We start from the raw sequence: 25,016 nt of genomic DNA on the forward strand, positions 1-25,016 counted from the left end.
CCCCTGGATCCGCCACTACCCCTAAGTGTGCTATTGTTGCAGCACTGCCCCCGCTGTCTGTGTATTATAAATCGGTCTAATTCCCCCAGCTACGTGACAGCTGAGCAGATACACCAGCCACATTTTGTATTTTCTCTCCCAGAAATAACATATTCTTGAAGTTCTTCATTAGACAGATTCAACTGGAGGGATATTAATGCATTTACGCTGCAAGAAGTACGATATTTCATCTTCTACTGTTCCTAAGAGGTAAATATGCAGTTCTGTCGTGGCTGGAGATTAGGAGGAATAAACAGGAAAATCTCTCTGCCCCCTAGGCCACAGTTATACGTATCACCAAGGTCCCAGCGGACAACAGCTGTGTTATTATGTACAGACATGTCAGCCCCAAGGACCCGCGAGATGCACTGACCTTATGCTAACCCCTCATATCCTACTCACATCCTATTCCGGGATCCATGCAAATAGATCTCTGGGGCGAGCTGTGACTGACTGAAAGAGATTAAAAACTTACACATACAACGGGAATGAATTAATATCTGGTGTTGGGAGGAGGAAGAGAAGATGCTGCAGTAGCCGGGCGCCAGGGGGGACCTTGGAGCTTGGACTACATTCTAAAGGCAGCCGCTGGCCAGCCATTACATATATATATATATATATATATATATATATATATATATACACACACAGTATATACACACACATATGAAGTCGCTGTCATTCATCCTGTTATTACTCTGTGTCTGCCCATCCTGGTGTGCCATTCCCCGAGACAGGGCCGTGTGAGCATGAGAGTATAGCAGTGTATATATGTGTATATATATAAGTAAGCCCGCTCGAAGCTAATGCTTCGAAAGCTAGTCTACTACCTTGTGATTGCCTCTGTGTTTGTGCATGTGTGAGAGAGAAAGAGATGTAGTTTCACTCGATCCCAACAGATGGCAGTGTTTCGGAGAAACACAAACAGACACCAGACATACAGCCGGCTGCCCGCTCCCCCTCCCCCTGCTCTCTGCCTGTCTCCCTTAGGTGGAGCCCGGCAGGAACGCAACCATTTTCCACCGCCTCTCAGAGTGGGACACACGAGCGTGTGAGATAATCACTTGTCCACAATCTATATACAGCAAGAGTGGTTCAATAAGTAAATCTGGATACACACCTACAGATTTATCTGTGCAATGGATACAAAAACCTGGTAATGTGTAGGAGCATATGACAATCAACCATTCGCATCCAAACACTGAAAACTGTACAAAAACATTTGTTCGGATTCATTTCTTAAATCAAATGGATTGAACCAATTTGTCCAAATGACCATTGTCCATTTTCCAGCATTTGGGTTATAGCAAATAGTTGATTATGATATGATCCCATACCTTACCAGATGTTTGTTACCGCCAGACAGATTGGACAGATACATCTTTAGGTGTGGATCCAGCTTAAGATAACAAGACCTCTCACATGTGTAATAATGTTGCACTTCCTGCCAGGCCGGAGAAGGTAGACCGCCCTCACGGCTACTAGACTGAGCCTCTTATCAGTCATACTGTCCCAACATCAGGTGTAAGCAGGCCCAGACTGGCAAATGCCAGAATTCCACCCAGCATGTTTATTGTAGCAGACTCCAACACATTATGCACAAAGACACTGACACACGATAAGCTACAAACATTGGGGCTTTTACTAAATGCAACTACTTCATTTTGCAGTTCTGATGTAAGCATTGTCAGACTAGGGCCGTATTCAATTCGGGATTCCGGAATTCTGTGCTGTTTTTGGCCACTTCTTCTGCAACTTAACAGGTTGAATTCAATGTTTGCCCTGTCGATTGGCATAAATCGGCAAGATTGTTGAGAAACGGCCGTGAACTCGACAATCGCTGTACCTGGCGGTCTTTGATGCTAATCGAATTGCGTGCGATTTTTTTCTTGTGCCCTAAACCAAAATACTAAACTTTTGTCTAAATCTTACAAGAAAAATAACGAGAAATGCTATTCACCAGATGGGGCTATTTATGGGAAAAGTTGCTCTAGAACACAGGTTCCCAAACTCGGTCCTCAGGACCCCACACAGTCCTGAGGACCGAGTTTGAGAAGCCCTGCTCTAGAACAGGTGTTTCAACTAATCCATTTTCTACTAGAGTTTGAGCAGTGAAAACAATGTAACTTTGGTTGTTATTTATTACAATAACTGTATACTGTGCCCCAGGTCTGGTAAATGCCTCTCACCGAGTTTACATGCATCCTGAAATAGGTGATACAATGCATCAGCAAAAAAAAACAATGTATGATGATTATTTTATTGGGCTCCTAGCAGGAATTCGAGGGCCGTAGCAATAAGGATTAGCATAATGGCTATCTTTATTATGCACAGTAGTATACTTATTTTTTTGCATTGATATATTTATTAGGTTTTTTTTATCTCTACTATAAGTTTTTATGACTGGAAAGAGAATTGTGCATTCATGCCTCAGTGTATCCTAAATGATATCAGTCTGATCTCATTTGTTACACATTTAAAGGCACATTGACTGTATCAAGCCACAATCAGGCCTGGTTTAGCCCCAGTTAATGAAGCCGTACATATAGATATACAATTTCATGACATAATCAAGGGCATGCCGGCTGTTGTCACGTTCAGAGGGGTTATTGTTTGTTTACAAGATGTCCTTTGAAAGTTCTTCTTTATTTTATTTCTTATCCTCTTTTTCTTCTTCCAACTCTTATAATTCTTCTTCCTTTTCTTCTTATTCTCTTCCACCTCTTCTTCCATTATTATTATTTTCTTCTTCATCGTCTTCTTTTTCTTTGTCTTCTTTTTATTCTTCTCCACTCCTCCCTCCTCTTCTTTGTCTTCTTTTTATTCTCTTCTCCACCCCTCCTCCCTCCTCTTCTTTGTCTTCGTTTTATTCTTATTTTAAACCCCTCCACCCTCTTCTTCTTTATTATCTTTTTATTCTCCTTCTCCACCCTCTTCTTCTTTATCTTCATTTCCACCCTCCTCCTCCTTCTTCTCTACCACTCCCCTCAATTCAACATCTCCACCCCTCCTCCTCTTCTTATTTTTATTTTCTCCTTCTTCTCTACCCCTTCTCCCTATTCTTATTCATTTTTTTCTTATTTTTGTCTCCACCACTCCTCCTCCTCCTCCTCCTCCTCCTTCATCATCATCTCATCCTTATTCTCCACCCCTCCTTCCTCCTCTTCTTTTTTTTTCTTCTTCTCCTTTACACCCCCTCCTCATCCAGCTTCTTCTCCACCTCTCCTCTCTCCTCTTATTTTCCGCCCCTACTCCCTTATCATATTATCATATTTTTCTCTTCTTCCTCTCCACCCTCTCATTTTCCTCCTCCTTCCTCTTCTTCTCCTCCACCCCTCCTCTCTACTTTTCTTATTTTCCACCCCTCCTCCCTTATCTTCTTCTTCTTTTACTCCACCCCTCCTCCCTTATCATCTTCTTTTTCTACTTCACCCCTCCTCCCTCTCTTATTCTTTTTTACCCCCTCTTCTTGCTCTCCACCCCTTCCTTCTCCTCCTCCCTATCTTCTTCTTCCTCTTCTTCTTAAATATGTTCTCATGCAGCTGTAGAGTTTATCTGCAGCATCAGGGGTTAACTGATTAGCATAAAGCTATTGTAGTCCCCGGGAGAGGGTGCAGCTTAGACTTCTATCTATACAAACTCTACGTGTGAGCTGAAACTTCCATTACACCAGTAGACATAATTGTAATGCAAGATTATTTTCCTCCATAGATCTAGCAGGGAAAAAAAATCTATATTTTTGCCTGATTACCATATTGGAATTTATATATAAACAAATGTGGTTCATTGCAGAGGTTTCTCATCGGGAACTTCTGGCTCTATCCTGCATGATCTTATGAAAATGTTCCTCGCCCGCATTAGGTCAGTGTTTGAATGGCAGAATCGGGTCCAATTTTCATTTTTAAACTGAGTACGGCAGAAACCCTGTAGCTGGGTCTTCAGCTATGACAATGTTTCACCTGTTTAGAGAGCCCACTTGCTGCTCGCTTGTAAGTCAATGACTTAAATAGGTCATCTTTAATTAGGTCCACTGGTTCAGCTGTCAGTCCTCAGACAAGCTTGAGAACTAAATGTATTCATATACTTATATCGCTGCTTAGGTATGTACTGTACCCAAGACTACTACGGCATTGCTTATTAAATACATACAGTATGAACGTTAGATTCTTTTTTTCGTTATTTATCAAAAATTGTTCTCACAGAAGCCATCCTTCAGTATATCCTTGTAGAAACCATCAAAATATACGCACCTTAAGTGTTGTAGGAGAAATAAATAAAATTAGCACCCGCCCCCATTTTGGCCATCTCCAAGTATAGTCCTACTTTTATCAACGAAGGGAAGAAAAATCATTTGATGGCAAGTGACCATTTAATGATTTTTCCTCTGTGCGTCCGCATGTGATTGGATGGGTAAGCGTACACATCCCCTCGCATGCTACTGTGGGGATTCGCTTGGCGGGGCGGCGTTTACCGGTCTGTTCAGTTTTCCTGTTGTTATAAATATTCGGCAATAATCACCCCATGGTCTGTGATGCTTACCAGCGGAGGCATTCTAATCCTCACAATAAAGTTTAGTATTTAGGTGTAATAATGCTCCTTATATTTCTGTGTAAGTAACAATGCCAAGATTGTAAGATTATATACAATGCCTACAAGGACAATCGTATGATACAATTGAAATTAATTCATTGTCCTTTAAAGCTAATGCAGTAGTTCAGTGGGGTTAGGTATGGGTTACCGGTAGTTAGGATGCCACTGGCCCGAAGCCCAGTTGCTGTAATCATTTCAAAAAGTAGCCACTAAACTAACCCTAGTGCTAATCGTACCCTCTCTTCCTGCAGGCTAACCCTTACCCTCCCCAAAATATTTTTGTTTCCAGGAGAAAAAAGTTTACCTTAATATGTATGTACAGTATCTGTAATACGGAATATAGATTGTAAGTTTCACTGGGCAGGGACTGATGCGATTGGCTGAAATATATGTGTGCGATATAACTGTCACTACCCTGGAATGAACCTGAGCACAGAATAATTCTGAGCCAGCCACCCAGTTACGGAGAAGCCTCCACAGTTCACTAGACTTTTACAATTCCTCTTTCTATACAGCGAAACCTCACCTTACATTCAGCCATATGTCATTTAGCTGAGATGAATGCGACATGGCAGACATGTCCAGATTAGCCCGTATAGACCACGCCGATCTGGCTGACACGAATCTATGTCATTTAATGGGATCATTGTCCAGGTTTTACTCATTCCCTATGCCACAGCGACTTTTGTATGCTCTCTATTTTATCTCCCGGACGCTTATCTCTGAGCTGTCAAGATCAGTAGTTTTGAAAGTGACTTTCTGGTACAATGAGTTTGATGGTTTCTATAGAAGAGTGACTTTGTGCAGAAGCGACGTTATTTGCCACTATTGTTGAGTTATAGCCCCTTAGATTTAACCAACCTCTTTTCTGAAAGGAACCAAGAAGAAAAAACTTGGAAGGAAAGTGGGTTTTATGATTAATCTTTATCAAATGACCTCACCGGCAAAAATGTCACCGACAAACGACTTAAAGTTCTATCGACCTTGAAGGAACATGATGCTATAGATATATCCTTCACAGAAACATAACGTGTATATATTTTTTTAGTTCTAGTGAAATGTTTCATAACTCTCCTAGTTGGCTTCAGCCTTATAATCGTAACATTAATCCTAATGTCACATTTTGAGCTTCATGATGTGGTCCCAGTTCTTCGGACCCACGCACGGGCAGATACCCAAACGATGATTCAAGAGATTGACGTCCAGTTTGGCCAAATATGGAGGCGTCCAAGAGCAACTGTTGGCATGGTCTGTTTGAGTGTCCGTTCACTCCAAGTGTAATTTGGGAGGCCATGCCTGACTGCATCAACCAACATGCACAGTGGTGCAATGTTGAGCATTGAGCACTGTTGAGTTTGCATGCTATTCCAATGTTTAGGTGGGTTTCCTCGGGGTACTTCAGTTTCATTCCACAATCCAGAAACGTACTGGTAGGTTAATTTGCTTCTGACAAAACAATATGAACCCTTGTATGTATCTGTGGACATGTGGTAGGGAATATAGATTGTAATCTACACTGATGTGAATGACTGCAATATTCTTTGTAAAGGTGCTACCTAATATGTTTGTGCTATATAAGTAACTGTTAATAATGGAGACTGGAGGTATTTAATAATGTACACCTGTGGGAACGTAAACCTGCAGGAGCCGTCAGCACACATTGAACAGGGGGAATAAATTGTTAGGATATGGCTTAATCATGGCATTTTCCTGTATTTGGGCCTATGAGGTTGTTTTGGGTATATTCAGAGTGTGGATTAATACTACTATTTAGAGGGCTGGGAGGTGTTTTGCAACTTTGGATGTTTGTTGTTGGCTTTTTTGTTTCAGAAATAAATGGTAGCAGTGTTTGTCTTATTTTATGCCTAGAGGTGCTCTCCCTGCCAATAAATGGGTTAGGCTGTTTATACCATATTGGGGTCGAAAGCAGCACTGGTCTAGATGGGCTTCTTGTCTGTTATTGGGAGGATAATTGCTATCTTGAGTTGTTTGTATTGGACTTCCAGTTGGCCACAATCTACAGTTTGAATTGTGTGATGGACTGGTTGATGGCTCCCATCTAGGGTTACAGTTCAATGATGACAGTTGTCCCCCATCTAATTGTTGAGTTGGGTCATTTGGACTTCATCTAAGAGTTGAGTTGGATCTCTGGCAGTTGGCACCAGTCTAAGAGTTGAGTTAGGTGATGGGCTGGCATTTGGACTCAATCTGGGGTTTGAGTTGGATGATGATCTGACATTTGGCCTTCACCTAAGAGTTGAGTTGGACGATGGGCTGTCATTTGGACTTCATCTAAGAGTTGAGTTGGACGATGGGCTGACATTTGGCCTTCACCTAAGAGTTGAGTTGGACGATGGGCTGACATTTGGACTTCATCTAAGAGTTGAGTTGGACGATGGGCTGACATTTGGACTTCATCTAAGAGTTGAGTTGGATGACGGGCTGACATTTGGCCTCAGTCTAATAGTTGAGTTAGGTGATGGGCTGACATTTGGCCTTCATCTAAGAGTTGAGTTGGATGACGGGCTGACATTTGGCCTTCATCTAAGTGTTGGCTTGGGCGATGAGCCAGCAGTTGGCAGTTTTGCAATATTATATGAGCAGATGGTGTGAATGGGGCTGGTCTTTCTACACCACATACCTTCTCTTAAAAATAAACAAAGCTGACCCTTTTCCCCACCAATGTGTCTTTGTTTGGGTCAGTTTTAGCATAAACCTGTGTAAATGTACAGGTAACAAGGTTAGCACTAAATAAATATAAATAAAAGTTGACATTAGCCAATAGACAGTTTAATAATTAACAAAGTAATAAATAATTATCTAATAATGAAAAACAGCTGGTCATGGGTCATCATTCTGGTTATGGGGTTCCACACATGATGCAAAAGACCATGAGTTTTGAAAATACTATGGCCCAGCTGTTGTGAAACCAAAAGTCCCATCATGCCTTGCCACAGTTTTGCTATTAAGGAATGCTAAAACTATGGCAAGGCATGCTGGCATGTGTAGTTCCACAACAGCTGTAGGCCCATAGTTTGGACATACGTGACTTAAGAGAAGTCACCAATAATCTGCCGCAAGGGATCACAGCACTTTTGCTCCACCGTTCCGTGCAAAATTCTCTACTGCATTTGTAAAGAACCATGTACTTCTCCAAATACAGCAAATGTAGTAAACGCTCTGGTTGGGTCTAAATTTGGAATTCAACATAAACAATCTGAGGAGGAGGGGGGGGGGGGGTATAGTGGTTCTGTGTCAAACTCTTGTGGCCGGGAGAGAGGAACATGCTGATTTCTGCAGTCAAGTGCGAAATCAGGCGAGTATTCCATTGAACAGCTCTGAAAATCCTCCCAGTATTCTGGCCTTTGTGCTTGCATTTTGGCAATGGTACAATTCTGTATATTTTGTATAACAACAGAGAAGAGATTACGTTGATGGAAATTAAAGACCATTTCTATAGGGAAAACAACAGAATCCATGGGTAATAACGGACACAGCCTTGATAAGATAGAACAATGCTGTACATCATTTAATATTAACCGTCCATTTCTTATTGAATTTAAATGTATACTTCGCTCGGTCTGCCAAGAGTGTTATTTTTAGCTTGCATTTTTTTTGCTCTTTTATTCTCTGAAGTGCGAGGCAATAGAGAGAATTACAGATAGTCTAAGGGAGAGGAGGGGGGACATGAGCGCGTAAGAGTATCGTTATTCCTGGATCATGACATTAAGAACCATCTTAGAATATGTCATGAACCATCAAGAAAAGAGGTTACACAGTGATGGGCCAAGAGCCCGCTGCATGTCTGCGGTGAGTCCTCGGTGACGGATCTGATACATATGTCATATGTAGATGACATGACTGCCAAACTAGCGCAGATTATGAGACTGGAGGTCTATGGCAGAGACAACACCATAAGCTGTGATTGACAGGTTGGCATGATCGGTGGGAGCGAGAATCTTGTATAATTATGAAGGTTTGCGGAGTAAAACAGACAGCTTGACAAATCAGGTTTAAACGATCGGCTGGACAGATTGTTAAATTATCCTGAATCTTATCCGGCACGGGGATGGGTTAAAAGCTAGGCCAACCTGCACATTGGATATCAGTTTAATAAATCACTAGAATGTTGTTATAAGCCTGGAGTAAATGTCAGAGTAGAGTTCAGCAAACACCAGCCCGGGTTTCCAATATCCTTCTAATTAACACTTAACAAATTAATCCACTTGTGCTTATTAGCCGGTTTGTCTAGACCGCCATGACGTGCTAGCAAAATAGGAAATAAATTCTGCCCATGTATAGAGCAATATTGGATGATTAGGTTTAATAATGTTACACCAAAATAATCGATAATGTCAGATCAGAATTTTTGGGACATATCTAGATGGTTGGTGGTTGACAGCATGTCTAGATTGTTTGGCGGTTGACAGCTATCTGCCCAAGGAGATCGGTCACCTTCCAAATGCATTAACAGCCCTCTCCACCCTTGGTGATCCGATGGGTTGCCCTCAAGGCCTCGCAGCCCAAACTATCCAATTTAGCAGGTTCTGTTTAAAAAAGTCAAAAACACTGTTAGTAAATACTTTGGTTTTGACATCGAACCAACCGTCAATTGGTGGCAGGTAGCATCGGCTTCTAAACAAATCTGCGGCTTAGCAGATCTTCTTTCTACAGTCAAGGTGGACACAGTTTAAGGCAACCTTGGATACTTATTTATTTGAATTTAGTTGTATAAAACATGTGATTTACCAGCCAAACAGAAGAGCCAAGTTAAAAATGGGCAAAAAAGAAATAAGTATTTTCAAAAACAGCCAAAATACTGAAGATATGTTGAATTTGAGAATTAAAAATATCCTACGATAGTAGATTTATGAGTTTATTCATAAAATTCTAGTTAAAGGGCTAAAAAAATATCAATCAAGTTGAAATCAAAGAGGAACTAGGGTGCTGATAGTGTGGGAGTGGCTAAAACATGTAATGCCCCCCTCCCCCATTCCCCATAATACCGTAGCTTATTTGTAAAGCTTCCAGTTGCTGCTCTTGTCTATGATGGCTGAGAAGGCAGCACTTGCTATAATGTTGTAACCAATCATCGCAATCCTGTTCTGAAGCACAAAATATGCCCACTTCGGGGTTAGAAGTAATGAAGGTGAGGGTACAATAACCATGGTGGGAAAATCATGTCATAAGTACTGTAGTGTTCATTCTAGCACCCGCCATCTTTGAAAAGCCATGCAGTTCATCTTCCCTGCCTGGGGTGTCGCTGTCTGCTGTGGTGTTTCTAGCACAGTTTCTGCCCGGTGATAAAGTACCAAGCACTGTATCACTTCTCCTCTATTATCACTACTTCATACATATAACCCCTCAATCTCTGTCCACTCTCCGTGGCTCGGTACATCTACCCCCAAATTTCCTATGTCTGACTTCACCAAAATATTTATCACCGTAGATATCTCTAAAACTGATCACATCTGATTAACACCTCTTCCCAGTTGAGGATCTTACGTGACTTCATAAATACACCCCTCCTATGTCCGTGTCCTACTGTATGTACTAGAGTTGTCCTAATGATTTTCTTATCCAAGCTCTGCAAATCCAAATATCCACGTGAGCCTGGCAGGCACTGCATTGTGTGTAAATAAATCCTACGTTTTATTACTATTACAGTCATTAGTACGGCTGCTTTTATCTCCTCTACCTCACGCACCATGCATGACAAAAGACTTAGCCTCATCTGCGTGCCGCGCTGTGCCGTCTCCCAGGCCTAAATCACAGTCCGCATCTCTCCGGCATTGCTGGAAATGTTCAGCGCAACCTTGTCACCGGAGCCATCACACTAAGTGATAATATATCGCTGCTGTTACTGGAGCTTTATACCATCTACTTTGTCACTCTAACAATGCCTGCATGATCAGTCTAATTAGAACTGCATCAACTAGTCGTGGTTCTGCTGCTGAGCGATCTCGCTGGCTCCTCGGAGAGCTCTTAGGACCAGATTTAGCACTGAAATTAAATGGAACTCGGCTTCTCTGTTTGATTTGTCAGCTGGATGCTTTTGTTGCAAGCGGTTCCCACAGTTGCTGTACACCAGAGTTTCCTGCCCTCCCGCATTCTGCAGGAGACTCCCTGAAACGGTAACGATCTCCCTGACTCCCTGAAGAATATCACCGATTGCACCTAACCATCATTATGCAGCTGATACATATTTTTGGGAGGGGAGAAAAAGAGATTAGAGATAAATATATCTTCAAATGGAATCATCAGTGGCATATCCATGACACAATGATCACATGCATTTTAAATAAGATTTCTCGTAGCCACTTATATGGAACCACGTGTAACACACAATACATGAACAAGCACTGACACGTATCAGTGTCTTTTCTCCAACAAGTACAGCAGAGCTTACTAACAGATTTGGGGCACATCTACATTTAGATGTAAATAATTGTATGATGCGCTTTCAGATGTAGCAGTACATGTCCGTGCCTCTAGGTGTCACCGTCACAATCTCCCTGACATGCTTATTCATAAGTAGGCAAGTATGGTTAAATTGCATTTTGGAATTTATTGCATAGGCTTCACATTGACAGTATTATGAATATTAAGTTTAGAAATGTACCCTTGACGACTCGCATGTAACCCCCCGGCAACAAGCATGTATCCCTTGGCAATGAGCAGGTAACCCCTTGCATCGAGTACATAGGTAAGAAATATTATAATGAATGTATGGTGAGGGAGGGGGGGGGGGGGGTTTCTATATTAGCCGAGGGTGACTAGAACCCTTAATCAGGCCCTGACCATGCAAAATTCTAATACCAACTATAATCTCCCTGAAACTAGTTTTCAAAAGTATTCAAGAGTGCTGTACACCCTCATAGCAACCATTGCAAAAAGTGGCTTAGACTGTTCCATGGTAACAGACTGTTTAGGGCATTGGGGAATGTTCAATAAAGCATGTCTTGTACAGATGGACATTTGTTGCAATGTTTTTCCTTTAACAGGATGTTGTGTGTCCTAACAGTCTGCCCTGCCGACGTACAACTCCATAATCCCAAATATTTTATTTTTACTATGATGAAGAGCAGGCAAAGACTATTTAACACATTTAATACATTTAAGAGTTGTGTCTAACAGACTTGGAATAAATAATAATAATAAAAAAATACCTTTAGGTATTTCTACTTAAATACCTATAGACACAGTGTGAGTGACAAGCTTGTAGATTTGCATTGTATACAATTATAATCCATTTTTTTTATTGATTAAATGGTTTACATGACAAATTGTAATGTACAATTCTACTTTTATCACACTTCATAAAGCAATTGATGAAATCTGTTAAACTGTCAGTAACCCAGCCTATCCTGCCAGCGAGTCTGTAACAATACCACAAAGGCATAGTTAATTGTACTAAAATGTTTGCCATTATTTTAGTGGGGCTGTAAGCCAAACACAAGTTAGGGAAATTAAACTTTATCTGTATGTTGGGCAGTTTTATCTACTCAACAAAAATTGCCTTTTATATGATTATATTGAAAACAATTGGAACGTTAGGCTCACACACAGGGTCAGTGAGGTCACAGCAGCTTAACTTAATGGGTTCTATCTAAAAAAAATATTTTTGTCACTTGGTTTTATGTTGTTTCCACACAAGACTCTTGAAATGGTTTCACAGCTGATGAATATATGGGGTACAATGAGTAAGCTGTATTATTGTGGAATAACTGGTGCTATAAATAATTAGTTGCTAAAAGCCACAACAGTCACAACTCAGTATAGGAGATAAGGATGATACATGAGTGGTTTATGTTGCACTAAAGCTGGCCATACAACAGAACAACTTGCATACGACCAAAAGGCACATACGATCACTCATTTGACCATAACAAGAGCCGATTGGATGAGACGTGCAGCAGTCTTATCGTAGGGCAGACCTCAAGACCCGCCGGAGTACAAATTGTGCGATTGCACACGATCCGTCGCACGACCATCCGAGATTGGACAATTGGATCCAATGTCTTTCTGGTGCATGGGGGCCTTAATACTGATCTCAGGATGGGTAGACCCTACAATTGATATCAATGGGGTGATGTCATTATTATTTTTTTCGGTACTTATGTAGTATCTGGGCTGCCGATTTAGAAATCGGATCGGATCGCATCGCATCGTATCGCATCGCATGCGACCAAATCGTATGCGATGCGATGGTCAAGATTTTTCCATAGGATTCAATGTTAAAATGGTCTGAGTCCATTTTAACATAGAATTCAATGGGAAAAAGGGGTCCTTTTCCTTTCCCCACTATCCAAGTGGGCATGGAGTTGGATATAAACCTGTGGCGAGCGTAGCGAGCCACCGAGCCCGAAGCGTGGCGAGCGTAGCGAGCCCCGCGAGGGGACAAGGAATACTTTTTAAGAAATATGCGTCCCCTCGCGGGGCTCGCTTCGCTCGCCACGCTATATAAAATCAACTCTATGCCCACTTGGATAGTGGGGAAATGAACAGGACCTTCTTAACATTGAATCCTATGCAAAATCGTATCGAATCGCATCGCATCGCATCGCATCTGATTGTATGCCTTAAGGTAAGGCATACAATCACAAAATCGGCAGCCCAGATACTACATAAGTACCTTTTTTTCCTATCAAGCGCAATCATTGTTCGTGTAACTTTTTACAATTTTTTTTATTAATGAATAGCACTAATCAAATTCTTAGGGAGTTCAAATAAAATGCGCATTAAATGAAATATTGCAGTAATTCAATTAAAGCAGAAAGTGTTCAAGTGGGTAAGATATTAAATTATTGCAATAACATTTTTCATGAGTAGCGTAGAGTCCGGTCTACGGAGGAACTGTTGTTTAATATTGTGTAATGTGGCCACAGAGAGTTGAGATTGCAACAATCATTTACTCTGCTACATCATTTATTTATATAAAACCCCATTTTCATAACTGCAAGACTGGTGAACACACAGTGTGATGTTATTACATACAGTATAGACCCGCACTTCATTCATGAGAATGCAGTCTATGAATTCTCTAGGAAGCGGTAGCATCACTGAGGCATGGGGAATCCTTGTGCTTTGAGTGACCTCCAGATTGATCAAATGTTCTGATTGGCTACAGATTGATTTAGTGTTATGGATGGTGTAGTGCCATGATTGGATATCATTGTATCTAGTCCTTAGACTACAGTTTGGGTTACACCTCTGATTGGTCTAGTGATCTAATTGGCTACAGTTTGGTCTAGTCATGTGAATGCTTTACTGCTCAGATTGGCTAGTTTGCTCTAGTTCTGTGAATGGTCTAATGCTCTGATTGGATAGTAATTTACCTAGACATCTGTATCTTCCAATTGTCTGATTGGCTACAGTTTGGTCTAGTCTTATGGATAGTCTAATGCTTTGATTGGCTGCATTATGGTCCAGGCTAATGAATGTTCTAATGCCCTGATTGGCTACAGTTTGGTCTAGTCTAATGAATGGTCTACTGCCCTGCTTGGCTACAGTTTGATTTAGTTCTCTGAACGTTCCAGTGTTTTGATTGGCTACAGTTTGATCTAGTCTTATTAATTGGCTAATGCTCTGATTGGCTACAGTTTGGTCTAGTTCTCTGAACGTTCCAGTGTTTTGATTGGCTACAGTTTGATCTAGTCTTATTAATTGGCTAATGCTCTGATTGGCTAAAGTTTGGTCTAGTTCTCTGAACGTTCCAGTGTTTTGATTGGCTACAGTTTAATCTAGTCTTATTAAATGTCTAATGCTCTGATTGGCTACAGTTTGGTCTAGTCTAATGAATGGGCTACTGCTCTGATTGGCTACAGTTTGGTCTAGTTCTCTGAACGTTCCAGTGTTTTGATTGGCTACAATTTGATCTAGTCTTATTAAATGTCTAATGCTCTGTCTAGTTCTGTGAACATTCCAGTGATCTAATAGCAGTAGTACACCCCGGTCAGTTAGCAGAGGACCCCGTCACTCACTGTACAGACGCATGGCAATCAAAACATTTTAAAAAATATTCAAACATTATAATCTCTTTAATCAAAGGAACTGTGAATACAATAATTTATCTACATTTATAGACGATTACGTCTGTCTGTATAATATAAAAGTTGCTTTTCTCAACATTATTCTTTTATTTCCTATCTGTGAGAAAAGCAGTAGTTGTCCATGCCTTGGAGTACTTCCCTCAGTTATACATCACCTGGCAAGGCAATTTACAAACCGCCACACTCTCCGCAGGCTGTAAACAGGTTAATAGAGTGTAACCTGTCACCGTCGCACCTGGTGAGATTAAGCAGATCAGACAATTCATCTCTTTGTGTGATAATTTAATACTACAGCCCATCACGGCACCACAACAGTAATACGCTGCGTCCGCCGTGTGCCCTGTTGTGTTAATGACATTCATTTGTTAAATATTATTTTACCGTAAAGAGGGAATATCATCAACTCATAGAATTTCCTCTATAAATAAATTATCTTTTAATGCAAATAAACAAACAAACAAAGAAGATTATTAATATGAAGCGTTCAACATACTGTATGGAACTCTACATTGCAGTGACTCGCCCTGTTATGCAGTGCAATATTAGGAGATTACTGCACTCCCTGGGGATAATAAGGAAATAAACTGAGTGAATTTAAATGTCTATATATTGTATGACATGCTTATCGGGGCATCCAGTCTTGCACTGGAGGGGCCGAGCAAGGTGGAAACAGAATACAAAGAAATTATATATCTGAACAAGTTGTTATTATGAATGAGATGATAATGGGGGGGGGGGGGGGTGTTAGGGGGGAACCAAAATGTAAAATACTGTTCAATACTGTTCATAAAATGCATATAACTAGATTATACTTGCTTACCCTCCCGGAATAGCCAGGAGGTCCCACAAATCGGGTCCCCCTCCCGGACCCCCGGGAAGGTGGGCAAGTCTCCCGCATTATCCCCACAGCCCTGCTCCCCCCTTCCCCGCGGTATAAAATTGCCAATTTTGCGGGTCCGCGGGTAGTGGACTGGGCTAAAATGATGTGCATCGCATCATTTTTGCCCCTCACGCCATCCACAGGCCCGCAAATTAATGCGACTGTCATGGGGGTGGAGCTTGGTGCTCATGAATAGTAGTCAGACCTCATGAATATTAGTCAGACCTCATGAAAATTAGTCTGACCTCGTGAATATTCCTCCAACCTCTAGAATATTATTCTGACCTCATGAATATTTGTCAGTGCTCATGAATATTTGTCAGTGCTCAAGTTTATTAGTCAGACCTCATGAATATTAGTCAGACCTCATGAAAATTAGTTTGACCTCATGAATATTCCTCTGACCTCTTGAATATTATTCTGACCTCATGAATATTTGTCCGTCCTCATGAATATTTGTCAGTGCTCATGAACATTAGTCAGACCTCATGAATATTAGTCAGACCTCATAAAAAATTAGTCTGACCTCGTGAATATTCCTCTGACCTCTTGAATATTATTCTGACCTTATGAATATTGGTCCATCCTCATGAATATTTGTCAGTGCTCATGAATATTAGTCAGACCTCATGAATATTAGTCAGATATCATGAATATTAGTCTGAACTCATGAAAATTAGCCTGACCTTGTGATTTTTCAGTGCTCATGAATACTATTTATACCTCATAAATACAAAATTATTGAATCTTCAGCAATATACAGTAAGTAACTAACATTGGCCCTTATTCTGGTTGGTGCGGCCAGAGCCGCACACGGTGCTCTGGCCGCACAAACCAATCCCCGCCCCCGACACGGATCGCCACGGCCGTCCGTACACGGACGGCTGGCGATCCGCATAAAAATGGTGGAGGCGTACGCCTCCACCATGGTGGGAGCTGCCCCCTGCATTCGATGGTCGTCGACCATCGAAGGCAGGTCCGCACGCCCCGGCAGCTCCCGCAAGCTGAGACCACACGGACAATCGTCCGTGTGTTAGCTTGTATGGGGGCTGAAAGCTGACATCCGGCGACGTCAGCTTTCCGCCCCCATGAGTTGCGTCATACCCTCATTACCATGCATACGCCCCGCGTTTGCATGGGAACGCCCATGAAACGCGGGGCGTACACATAGGGAAATGAGGGTATGAAGCCCCTCACGCCCCTATACGCCCCCTTTGCGGCGGACGAAATACGTCTGCGGCGAAGGGGGCTGCACATGCGCAGATTGACCTCTGCGCATGTGCAGAATAAAAACATCGGCGGTACGGCCGCACGCGGGCCGTACCGTCCGAATTAGAATAAGGGCCATTGTTGTGTTCTAAAGCAAGACAGGTGACAGAATAGGGACACTGCCCTATTCCCTAGCACCAGGGGATATTTATAATTATTTTCTTCTTCATAATCACTGGATAAAATTTAGCAAAGTTTTTTTTTTTTTCCTAAATGGCTGTAAGCGAGAAAATAATGTCGCTATTTAAAATGTCTTCGTTTTGAAGTTTCTATCCAACTAAAACCACTTTAAAAAACTTTTAAATCATATTAATGTTTAAACGGAATATCCATAATCAACATGTCTGTAGAAAATAAAAAGTATGTTAATGAAAAGTATTCCGATGTTTCACCGTTGGCAATATAGTTTAATTACTGATTTGATGTATCTCCTCTTATACACCATTAAACAACAGTATTTATACCACTGAAACATAATTAAATAATCTCCATCAGGGTGCCTCACGGAACGGCGTGGAATCATAGGCTATACTGGAGAGAAAACAATTACTCTTATTTCTTTTTTTACGCACTTGCTTAAGCGACTGAGGATAATATTATACATCGTTTTCGGGAATATCTGTATTTTAAGTCTTTAAGAATACTTGAAAGATAAATAATGGAAGAAAAAAATGATTTCCCTAATTTTGAGGAACTTAAGTGATAAACAAATAGTAATACCCCAAATTATAAATAAATTCACAAGGGATAATTAATGTTTTAAATTAGGAAATATTTATTTTTCAGGGGGGGGGGGGGGGTTTCTATATTTTAACCCTTTGAGTGCCAAGTGAATTTGTCAAAGTAGACCCAACAGTTTTTATTTGAATTGATATAACAAATGTGACCGATGCTGGCATTTTTTTTGGATATTTTAAGGATCTCACATCAACGTTATCACTCAAAGGGTTTAATAAAAAGATTTGCTTGCCAATGTTCACACCAGTTTTGGCAAATTCCCTTGGCACTCAATGTGCCTGTTCTGTACTGTTACTAGTACTGTTATCGTGTGTAAACTTAATGAAGAAGGTATATTATGTTCATGATTTTAGGACTGTTCCTAGGAATTTTGGTCACCATATTAATGTCATGTATTTTCTGTTTCCAGGCTGCGCCTTCCTTACATACTGTGAGCGAGAATCCGCCATAAGGGCCCAGAGTGCTCTGCATGAGCAGAAGACCCTTCCCGGGGTAAGTGGCCTCAACCTCTCGCTCTTTGCGTTGGTTTCTCGTGTTGGACAAACAATCCGGTCTTTTGTATTATAGTCGTTGAATCTAGTTGGTTCCAGCGTCAGACACAGAACATGAATGGAAATTTAATTTTGTAATGTTTGTGGTCATCTGATAATGAAAATAGATGGATAAATCTGATATTTTTTTTGCATTGTGGTCTACAGAATAGCAATTGTGCAAATGTATAAATTATATATCAGTAGACAAAAGGACAAAGGACGGGACATTTCGTTAAACTAGTGGAGAAAAAGTTCCATGTGATGTTGTGTACTGCGTAAACAGTGTGCATAAGCTTATCTGCTAAGACTCTGTATAATGTACATAGGACATTCAACATACTGTATGTACGTATGTATGTATGCATGTATGTATGTACACACATATACTGTATATTGTTGTAGTGAAAAAAGAATTTGGAAGGAATGACCAACAATAGTGTAAACCTTTTGAATTTTTTTTTTTTTTTAATACATAATGGTTATCTAGCTACTGTAGGTACACTTACAAAAAAGCAATGTCGGGCTTATCTGAATCTTACCAAATTATCCATGGAACCCACAGCCCTCCCTCCCAGTCCAAATGTCAGTTCATATAAAAATATTATACTGTAGAGTTGAGGTTGGTTTATTAAATCCGACGACAGAATACAAATATTACCCAACACATTCAATGCTAATAAATTCATTAAAGGCAACATATATTTTTATTATTATTACCAGTTTCTTATATAGAGCACACATAGATTCCGCAGCGCTGTACAGAGAATATTATTACCAGTTATTATATAGCGCACACATATTCCGCAGCGCTGTACAGAGACTATTATTACCAGTTATTATATAGCGCACACATATTCCACAGCGCTGTACAGAGACTATTCTTACCAGTTATATTATATAGCGCACACATATTCTGCAGCACTGTACAGAGACTATTATTACCAGTTATTATATAGTGCACACATATTCCGCAGTGCTGTACAGAGACTATTATTACCAGTTATTATATAGCGCACACATATTCCGCAGCACTGTACAGAGAATAATTTTACCAGTTATTATATAGCGCACACATATTCCGCAGCGCTGTACAGAGAATATTATTACCAGTTATTTATATAGCGCACACATATTCCGCAGCGCTGTACAGAGACTATTATTACCAGTTATTATATAGTGCACACATATTCCACAGCGCTGTACAGAGAATATTATTACCAGTTATTATATAGCGCACACATATTCCGCAGCGCTGTACAGAGACTATTATTACCAGTTATTTATATAACGCACACATATTCCGCAGCGCTGTACAGAGAATATTATTACTAGTTATTATATAGCACACACACATTCCGCAGCGCTTTACAGAGAATATTTGAACGCTCACATCAGTTCCTGGCCCAGTGGAGCTTACAATCTATGTTCCCTACCACATGTACACGCACACACAGACATTCTAGGGTTAGATTTTGTTGTTATGCAATTAACCTACCAGTATATTAATGGATTGTGGGAGGTACCGGAGTACCCGGAGGAAACCCACGCAAGCAGTAATGCTAAACATTACACCGTCAGTGCTGCTCCCCCCCCCCCCCCCCCCCCAAATATTGAAGAGCTATAGCAGATAAGATTATTCCGATTTTTTATGTGGTATGCACAATCATATTACAACTGTCTGGCCACTTGTTCTTTTGTCTGCTGATTCACACCAGTACGGACTACTGGTTTCTAAAGGTAAAGCCACAACTTTGTATACATCAAAGAAGTGCTCTTAGGATTGATTAAGTTTGGATGGGTTTTGGAACTTTTTGACTAATACACAATAGATTTGTCAGAACCATGCGTAACACCGGTTACCTACTGAAAACAGAGGGGCCATCAGACAGAAATTCAATTTCTGGTAGGAAGTTGTGTCAAAGTCATGGAAAAAACCTAATGAATATCTGTAGGCCAAAGCCCCAAGAGACTTATATCTATATGGAGTGTACATGACCTCCCGATACATCTACTAACTGAATGGCCATCTCCTCCCGACTACCTTCTGTGTTTTGACCAACACCTGTCTGTAATCTGGGCAGAGCATTTAATATTTGAAACTAGAGCGGTTCTATGTCATATTCAATTGTACTGAAAATAAATAACTCTGCCCGTGTTTATAGGTCTTGGTAAAATCTCAGAAGAGAGCCAGAGAAAGATATAATCAAAATTTCTCATCAGCAATGTTTGATGGTGGGAAGGGCCATAATTGCTGGTACAATTAAATAGAGACTTTCCGAGCTTGGGTTGGATTGGTAGACAGCGAATATTGCAGTTAGTTTAGTTATTCAAAACCACAATTTGTTGTGTTATTTCCCATTGTTGGGGAGCTTCCTGTTTGCAGAAGATGCTATCTAGAATTGTATGAACATTATTAATGGATATTATCATTGTTTTATTCTGTTTATGTGAATTGGTTGATTAGATACATTATACTGTATTGCATTTATTATGTTTCATTCTAAAACATCATTTTCAACTTAATGTGAACCTCTCCTGTCTAAAACCATTTACAGTATGTCTGTACTGTAAGATAAAATACCTCAAGCCATTGACTTTCTGAGCAAATGATTAGGTCTCACCATATGTTTTACTATTGCGCGTCATGGTTGCCTTCAAAACTTCAGCGACGCGCATACACTACTGTATGTCCTGCCTGTTATTTACGACTCTAATACTCTGATTATATTAATCGGTTGATGGGTTATTTTTTTTCTGTTGTTTTGTCTTTTTAAATAAATACTAAACTGTCGATTATTAAATTGGGGAATAGAATATAACCTACTGACTCATACGGAACAACGTCAATGAGTCATGAGTAACTGAAAAGGGGGTAGTTAAGAGTACAGAGAACCGGAGGTGTAGTATGTGGTAGGGGCAGATGACCTCTGATCTCATACATTAGGCGCTGGTTCGTAGGCTGTGATTGGTCTGCACACTCAGGGCCCTGCACAGTCCACATTCCACTGCGTTGTGTGTGTGTGCAGTCGGGTGCAATGCCCCAACATGAAGACAGAGAGGGCAGTTCCTTGTAGAGTACCGTCAATACGTTATTTCATCCGTGGTTTCGAAAAGCTTTAGAAATTGGTAAAAATAATTACTATATAAATATATATATATATATACTACATTTTTATTGTGACCAAGAAATTGGAGTTAGTATTTCCCCTGCTGTCTTGCATTGACTCCGTCTGAGCTGCAGCGATTTAGACTGACAGAGGTAAGCAGCCAAAGTATTGGATAGCAACAGACCAGAGATCTGTTATGTATCTAATTAATTCTTAAATAGACAATTTGTTCTCCGCGGACTATTTATAGCCACGGAGAGCGCACAGACTGTTTACCCCTGTGCACAATGTACTGTAAATAATACATATACTGTAGCTCTGTAGTATTCTATCTTCGGAGAATAAAGGTTGTTTTTTCTTTGCTTTTGAAGTGCACCTATAGTCACTGGGCAGTGGCGGAAGCCAACAAATGTTCATGGGACTGTCCATGATCCTGGTGGATCGATACTATGGACCGTCATTTCCAAATAGCTTCCTCCACTGCGTTAGCGTAATGGGTCCATTTCCTACTTCCTGTGAATTAGCTCAACCCTATTCTACATTTACCTTCAATCCCTGCTACTAATGATCAACACTGATGCCTGGAAACATCTATCTATCTATCTCTGTCTATCTATCTTATCTGTTTGTCTATCGATAGATGTGTTGTTATACAACATTGCCACAGTCGCACGGTGGATATTTCTGTAATGTGTGAATTCATTAATTAATCGATCAATCAAGCATTGCGCCATGTACTCCGCTCTGGTTACCACAATATGAAATGAAGAAGGACTGCAGAAGACAGAGCGTTGGGTACCGGGTGTAAAGGGTCGGGCTGAAGGGTGTAACGACCAATCAAACACTTCCTTTTATTTGCTTTCATTGCCCCAGACTGATTAGGGGTGAGAGGTTGCTAGGTTAACACAGACTTTGTTGCTGTATGCGCCTTGTACTTAGTTAACCCCTATAGACGTAGATCATGCCTTTGTTTGTTTTTAGAATAATAAATACACTGGACATTGAGCCATCGAGGTATTGGCTTTATAAAGCAGAATTATCAGCAGGCGGAACGCAAGATGTACAGTATAGGGCCCATATACTGTAAATATTATATAAGGACGTCGAGAAGGGGGGAGCGGGTACTTTTTACCCATGCCCGGGTCTGCTGGAGGATCCCGGGCGTGCTCCCCCCTCCCCTTTGCAGGGAGCTGACAAGCTGCAGCAGCTCCCTCTTGTTCATTTTTTTTCACAGGGATGTAAGCACACCTCTCTCTGGAGGCCATGCCCCCCATCCAGTAGCCACGCCTCCTACTTATTTCCCCAGGGCCCGGCCGAGCTGTTGGTGCCCCTGTATATATGTATTTATATCAGTGTTTTTATTATCGCTTTAAAGAATGGAACTTAATAAATAGTTTTCCCATTATTTTTTTTAAAGCGGCAATCATTTACATGGCAAAATCAGTCTGGTTTTGCATTGTAAATGATTGCCACTTTAATAAAATATGAAAAGGATTGTACTCTACTGCAAGTGCAACAGCAGCTTCTGTGTACATGCAGCGGTACCCATGCACCATGGTGGATTCTGGGATATCTACGCAGGTGCAGCAGCACAAAATCGCTCCCCTGCGCAAACATCGGCATCGCCTCCGTCTGTGAATTAAGCACAATATTCCCAATAATGCATCCTATAAATTCCTAAGGAACCAGTGACACTGCGGAGACAAGAACCAGCAAGCGTCTGGTGTCTGCTCCGTCACTAGCGTTCAGTGGATCGGATAGCTTTCATTCCAAGGAGTATCTCTTTGTTTTATAACTGATCGTAGTTTGTATTTCCAGGCCGCCATGTTTCTCAGAAGCACCGGCTAATTGCGTGCACCTGTTACAATGCGGGAGCTCCCTGTATCCCCCCCCAAAATAAAAATAAATGATAATATAAACACATTGTATTTCAAAGCTCTGTGCGTGCTACAGTAGCCGGATTCATTTCTCTGTAATCACGGCTCCACTGTAAGGTGGAACATCAAGGGGAAGGTTTGATGTAGAAACGAGCACAATTATTCACACAAGGTGGTTTTGAAGAGCGCGCGACGTTAGAGGCGATGGCTATAAATAAAACCATTACAGGAAAATAGGCTTACCTCACCTGCCTTCGCTGCTTGGAAACTGTACATCAGTAGGAACACACACACAAAAAGTCCTGCCAGCCGGGCACGCCAACGCACGCCCCAGCAACTCATACTCTTCCCTGATTGGATTAACTGAAGCACATGGGGAAATATTTTAAAAATCTTAAGCCAGTTTTAGAACGCACAAACCCAACTCTGTGGATTTTATTTAGAGAACACTTTAGCACTGAGCCTGGCGCAGGTCCCACAGGAGGGGAAAGCGCACTTTGCATTAGAAAGAAGCATCGGGGCAGGATTTCTGGATATTCTCTACCGTTGGATGCAAAAGCCTCATCGCATCGGGGTGGGGTGGGGGGGGGGGGGGGGCACATCACCTGTTCTGATCATAGGCTGTGACTGCAGCTTGATTGATGCACTTCTGACATATTTATACTGCAACTGTTTTATGCAGATGGGTGGGACTTCGGTGTAATGCTCGGCATATTGCAAAGATTCCTCTCTTTAATTCAAATGATTGTAGTCGTCGTCAACCATTGTCAGGGAGGAATGTTGTAGGGATGGCCATCGGTGCGGTCGCTATCGATGCAGCCATCAATGGCAGCATACTATGTAATGGATGACCATCGATAGTTTGAGAAGTATGGAACATCGGTAGGCGATGGTCACCCCTAGACTGCTGGGACTCCAGTCTCGGGCCCACATGATCTCAGATGTACCTAGATGTGCAATGAGTAGCACAAAGGACAGTGGTGTAACAATAGAACCGAAGCCCCCGCGGTCGCGGAGAGGCGCTGTGTAAGTGCAGGCGCCGGGGGGCTGCGGGCTATTGTAATGCCTTCCCCCCCACATAAAGGAAGTTGCGCTTTATTGAGAGCGCTCGATGCCAAGTTATTACAGTTTTAATTTCCTCTTAAATCAAAAAGCATTTTTTCTTTTCCAATATACGTAGCCTGCAGGTGATTGTACTGTTCTGAGGCTGGTAGTGTATGGATGCTGCAGCTGTCCGGCTTCACAATCTATGGCATCAACCTGGGGAAGCTGTATTATCCATTCATTAGTATATTGTCTCCATTCTGCAGCCTACATCTCTGTCATAGTGATGGGACAATATTGTAGCATCATTCTGTTTCCTATATACTGTGTGTGTGTTTATATATCTGAAGTGCTATGTCATCACGTTAGCATGTAATGGCAGTTTGTGGGAACTCTGACTCCTCCCACCAGTATCAGTGATGTCACTTACATATTTCCAGCATAATCTCATAAGGAAAGGCATGAAATCTGCATGTGACATGATGTAAGGAGGTTAATGGTGGCAATAGGAAGCCACAGACTGAGAGTTATATAGTGGGAGGAGCAGGGTCCCCAGCAGCACAGAGTGTATCAGGAGATGAGTGATGTGTCAGTGAGGACAGGGCTGCATGTGGCAGGGGCAGTGACATGATGTAAGGAGGGGAATGGAGGCAATAGGAAGCCACAGACTGAGAGTTATATAGTGGGAGGAGCATGATCCCAGCAGCACAGAGTATATCAGGAGATGAGAGATGTGTCAGTGAGGTCAGGGCTGCATGTGACAGGGGCAATGACATGATGTGAGGAGGGGAATGGGGGCAGCAGGAAGCCACAGACGGAGAGTTATATAGTGTGAGGAGCAGGGTCCCCAGCAGCACAGAGTATATCAGGAGATGAGTGATGTGTCA

The 25,016-nt window shown here is 41.4% G+C and overlaps 1 protein-coding gene across 1 annotated transcript in view; it reads left to right on the forward strand.

Annotated features, from left to right (window-relative positions):
- The window catches only part of CELF4 (CUGBP Elav-like family member 4), a 667,347-nt gene that overhangs the window by 125,073 nt on the left and 517,258 nt on the right, over nt 1-25,016 (forward strand). The window contains exon 2 of the mRNA XM_083151898.1: nt 17,978-18,060. Within this exon, the coding sequence (XP_083008024.1) occupies nt 17,978-18,060 (83 nt within the window). The remainder of the gene's footprint in view (nt 1-17,977; nt 18,061-25,016) is intronic.

Source organism: Crinia signifera, chromosome 1 (assembly GCF_055691185.1).
Source record: "Crinia signifera chromosome 1, ASM5569118v1, whole genome shotgun sequence".
Taxonomy (NCBI): Eukaryota; Metazoa; Chordata; class Amphibia; order Anura; family Myobatrachidae; genus Crinia; species Crinia signifera.